The sequence below is a fragment of the Nicotiana attenuata genome, unplaced genomic scaffold (genome assembly GCF_001879085.1).
Source record: "Nicotiana attenuata strain UT unplaced genomic scaffold, NIATTr2, whole genome shotgun sequence".
Taxonomy (NCBI): domain Eukaryota; kingdom Viridiplantae; phylum Streptophyta; class Magnoliopsida; order Solanales; family Solanaceae; genus Nicotiana; species Nicotiana attenuata.
The window spans coordinates 131,996-137,094 of NW_017670764.1; the positions used below are offsets into that span (position 1 = coordinate 131,996).

General features: G+C 34.9%; 1 protein-coding gene across 6 annotated transcripts in view; it reads left to right on the forward strand.

Moving 5' to 3' along the window:
• The first annotated feature begins 2,260 nt into the window (after window positions 1-2,260).
• Window positions 2,261-5,099, forward strand: part of LOC109243108 — a 10,287-nt gene continuing 7,448 nt past the window's right edge. For 3 of the 6 annotated variants that reach the window (XM_019410001.1, XM_019410006.1, XM_019410005.1), the window contains exons 1-3: window positions 2,261-2,389; window positions 2,873-3,022; window positions 4,157-4,505. In XM_019410001.1, the coding sequence (XP_019265546.1) occupies window positions 4,410-4,505 (96 nt within the window). In that variant the 5' untranslated portion in view covers window positions 2,261-2,389; window positions 2,873-3,022; window positions 4,157-4,409. Of the gene's footprint in view, window positions 2,390-2,872; window positions 3,023-3,351; window positions 4,506-5,099 lie in introns of those variants that run through there. The other 3 variants (XM_019410003.1, XM_019410004.1, XM_019410002.1) reach the window with 3 other exon arrangements.

Below are 5,099 nucleotides of genomic sequence, written 5' to 3' on the forward strand. Positions count from 1 at the left end.
AGCCCATTTAATTGGGCTAAAGTGATGAGCCCACTTCATTAAGCCCAAGATGTCATCTTCCTAGAGGCCCAGTTTGATGCCACGTGTCAAATGACGCGGCGCGCCAAGTCAAGCGGAAGAGCCAATAGGACCATGCCACGAGTCAAAATGACAAGGCATGCCCAGTCACACTGAAAGGCCAAAGAAATCGCGCCACGTGTGTAAGTGACATGTTCTGGCCAATCAAATGCGGCCATGTCACACTTCAATTTGATTGGTCGGAAAGAGTTTGCTCTTATCATGACTCCTCCCTCCCACAACTATAAATAGTGGTCTTCATAACCCAGAAAAAAAATACCAGAAGTTATAACAAGAAGCAAGAGAGAGCTCGTGGATCAAACACCGCAAATTCCTCCACAAGTTTCAAGCTTCAAGCAATCAAGTTTAAGTTCAACAAATCAAGTTCAAGCTCAAGAACGAAGAACAAATCAAGTTCAAGCTCAAGAACGAAGAACAAATCAAGTTCAAGCTCAAGAACGAAGAACAAATCAAGGTTCAAGGAGTGCGAGTTCAAATCAAAGTTCGTCCCAGTTGAATTCAAGATCATCGTTCGTGGCAACAAACATAGATTCAAGATCAAGCTCAAAGGCCCTTGAATTTATTTACAATTGGAAATAAGAATCAGGGGATCCATAGAGATTGTAACACTCAAATATTCGAAATAAAATACTACGATTGTTGCGGTATTTTCAGTCTTGATTTTATTTTCTCGACGCAAATTTATAGTCTACAAATTATTTTAAAATAATTTTTAGAACTTGTATACATTAAAAGAGAGAACTAGCAAAGAGTTTAATATTTTATGTATAAAATATTTTAAAAACTTGTATACATGTAATGTCCGGTTGGTTTGGTTTCGGTTTGACTTTTTTTAGTTAAAACTAAACCAAACCAATTATGGTCGGTTTTTTTTCTAACACCAAACCAAACCATAGTCGGATTTTTTTTCTCGGTTTGACTCGGATGATCGGTTTAGTGCAATTTGTCGATTTCTTTTGTACACCCCTATCCCTATGCGAAGGTATAGTGTTAACACCAAACTTTTCAGTCCTAAGTTGAGTTAGACATGTAATTCTCCTCCAAATTAACATACCCATTTCCATTAACTCTTTTTTTTCTTGGTTGAAAAAACTATATTATGTCCAAGTTCCTACGGAAAAGAAAAATCCTAAAACTTGAACAATGCACGTGAATTAAGATATGGACGGAACAAGAAATTATGTAAGCGAAAGATGAAATGTATATAGAAATATGAAGTCAATTGAACCGGGTCAATGCGAAATTTGTTAAACCCTAATGTTTCTATAAAGACTATTATTGCTACTTAAGGGGTCATGGTTGGTTTGATTTAATTTTCAACCAAACCAACTATTTTCGGCTTTTTGGTTAGTTTTTTCAGTTTTTCAATTTAATCGGGTTTTCTCTTGATAATTGTATTAATTACAAATTCGATCTATTCAATTATTTAAAATGATAATTGAACAATTGTACGAATTAATAATCTATTGAACTATGCTTATGTGAGAATTTTATTTTCGAAGTACATGGTAATTATTATTAAATTTTTTAAAAATTTAAAATCAAACAAAACTAAATGAACATGTCAATATTTCAGGTTAGTTTATTTGGCTTAAACACCCTACCTAAAAAGCTCGGGAGAAATTTAAAAATAGGCAGATTTACAACTGGTCGTTCAAAAATAGCCCAGTTTCAAAAGTAATCGAAATTTAGCCACTTTTCATGTAAAGATAAATCTGAGCAAAAACACTGTTCAAAACCCGGAAAATATGCCAGTATATTATAGTGGAGTTCCAGGATAAGTATGCTGGACCTCCAGCATAGTATGATGGACTTCCAGCATAAGTACACTAGAACTCCAGCATAATATATTGGAGTTCCAGCAAGTATAATTGTCCAGTGTAATATACTAGAGTTCCAGCAAGTATAATTATCCAGTATAATATACTGGAGTTTGGAGCACCGGTGCTCCAGTCTTCAGTATATTATACTGGAGTCAGCAAAGTATACCGGTCCAGCATAATATGCTGGAGTTCATACACAGGTGCACCGAACTACAGTATATTATGCTGGACCGGTCTCTATTGCAGCAAAATAGTAGTTATTTTTCATTGACTTCCTAAACGCTGCCTATTTTTGAATGACCAATCCGAAAACTGGCTATACGGTGCTATTTTTACAAAAAGCTCGACTCTCTAGAGACTCACACCCGCGCTCTAACCCCACCACCTCCCCTCCCTTACCGCACCTAACCCCCTTTCTTACACCTGCTCTCTATGCTCTTGTAGTTCATGCTGTCCAAGATTTGCGCAATTTCATCCACTAATTAAGCGTATGTTATGTCATTTATTTTCAGTGTGTTAGCTAAACACAACGATTTGACTAAATCCATTCTTTGATTTTCCAAAATTAGGGTTCTAATTTCGTGTAATCATTTTCAGCATTCTTTGAACTCCTATACTCTTTTCTCTTAGCTAGCGTTTTGATTGAAACCTGAAAAAAGGGTTTTGAAGTTGTGTTTAAAAATAATTTTTGGAAGTTAGAAGCTATGTTTGGATATGCATTTTATTTGAAGAAAAGTTGATGTTTTGTGAATTGGAAGAAAAAATTTCACCCAAAAACTGCCATAAATCAGTTTTTGGGGAACTTGAAAATTTTTGATTTTTTTTTTCCTCAAAACATGATCATATTTCATAAATAAATAATGTTTTCAATTTTTTTTTTTAAAAAGTGAAGCAAAAATCTATGGCCTTAATTTCCTCCATTTTAAAGTTATTGCAACTTCTAGTCCTGAAAAGTTCGTCTCTTTTTGCAGCGGAGTCGTTGGTTTGTCTAAGAATTCAGGCGAAAATAATTTAGCTTTTTTACTGCTGGGCGTTTACTCAAAGTTTGAATTTTTGAGGCAAAGGGAAGAAGAATCCAATTTAACATTCTTGACTATCTAAACTCTCGAGCTGGAACTGAGGTATATTTCTTTTTATTCCATAATAAGCGGCTCCAAAGTAAATAAAATATGGTTGCTTACCCTCCACAATGGGAAAAAAGGGGATACTGTCTGAAATAGAGCAGAACATGATCGGGTCAAATATGCATCATATTATCTATTTAGAAAATGGATAACCAATAGGTAACCAGTGGGTAACCAATGGGTTTAACTTTTACATTTGTAAAGCCTCAAATTGGGTTTCCTCAAGTTTGGGAGATTAGGAATTCTCCCAAAAGTGATCATATTCAAGAAGTCATGGATAATACGGTTACCCATATTATCCGTCGGTTAACCCGTTTTTTATCCGTATTAAATATGGGTCAAATAATTTATCCGTTTTTCATTACCCGTTTTTTGACCCGAAACATATCCGACCCGACCCGTCCGTTTGCCGCTCCTACACCACCGTCATTTTCTGTTGTTTGGTTGCCCGGAATTTTTTTCTTCAAAGGGAGAAAATGACTTCCCTCACTTATGGGTGGAAGTGTTTTCATTACTGCTGTCACTTTAACGGGAAAAACTCCCCCGAAAAAGGAGTGATTATTCTAAGAATTATTTAAAAATATCAAGGTGCGGGGATGCACACATGACATTTGTTAATTTTAATTGTATCAATTCAAGGTTCGGGTATGAATACACGGACTAACAACAACTATCTTAAAACTTTAACTTCATATTACTTGTTCCAATTAACACTTTTATTAATCCTTTCAAACTCAAGAAATTTAATCAAAACACTCTTCTAATATTATTATTAATCTTTAATATATATTTTTCCTAGAAAATATTATCCACTCACCCGTCACCAACTACATTTTCCTTGAAAAATGACTTTCGCTTACCAAACACACTCATAATCCATAAGGCTTTGAACTTGGTGGAGTTTATACGATAATTTAACTGCAAATTGATTTAGCATGCACTTTCAGTTCGTCATGTCGTGATTGTAGTAGTGGAACAAAGAGAATAGTGGATAAGATAATAGTTCCTTTCCTATATTCTCTCCCCTATGGTATTTAGGGAAGTTATGTACATACATGCACGGTTCAGTTGAGTAAAAACAAAAGACTTTTTTGTATTCCCTTTTTTTCGTTTTGCTTTTTCGTTTTGCAGGAATGCGTCCAGTCTGAGGGAAGTTCCATGTAATGAATAGCTTGTTTCATGCATGTTCAGTTACAATAGTAACAAGCACTACACGTCTTGCCTTGAAGAGTTCAATTTGTGGAATGCCGGTGCTTTCTTGGAAGATGAGCTTTTGCACATGCTTTAATTAGAAAGTTGATTTTGACTTTTTCTGAATAGAGTTAGCATCTAACAAGTGTAGTGGAGATAGTTCTCTTTCACGAAGTTTTATCCTACTCCAATAATGAAGGAAGAGACTGGTTTCTTTGTTGTTAAGAAAGGAGATCTTGTTGGAGTCTACAGAAACTTGAGTGACTGCCAAACTCAAGTCGGATCCTCGGTAACTATTTTGGAGGAATATTAATCTGCAGTCATGTGTATATATGTGTGTATGTGTGTGTATTTATTCCTTTTACCTATCAAAAAAACTATACATGTAAGTTAGTATATAGATATGGTGCCACTGTGACCCTTTCCCCTTTTTTGCCTTGATGGCTTGAATTTCCAATTTGTTGGTTGGAAGTGGAGTGCTCTTGCAACTGGATCAACTTCACTTATCAATTTGTAGTCGAGATGTATTGGCAAATGCTGCACCGAATTTACCTTATCTGTTCTTTTCCTCATGAATATGTGCAGAGGTAGTTGCACCTTGATAACATCATAAAAAAGATTGACCATATTTATTTGCTACAGCTTCATTTACATTGTTTGACATAAAGCTGGAGCATAATTTCTCTGCATATTTCAGCATTCTTTTAATGCTTTCCTTTTATGAATAATATTATATATCACAAAAATAAAAAATATTCGTTGTAGCTTCAGCTTGGTTTTCCTGAATTAATGATACAGTTATAGTAGTATAGAAATTTCTATCAATGTTTATAAACCAATGTGCATGAATTGGCAAATATATCTTGCCGTGTGTTAATCAGTT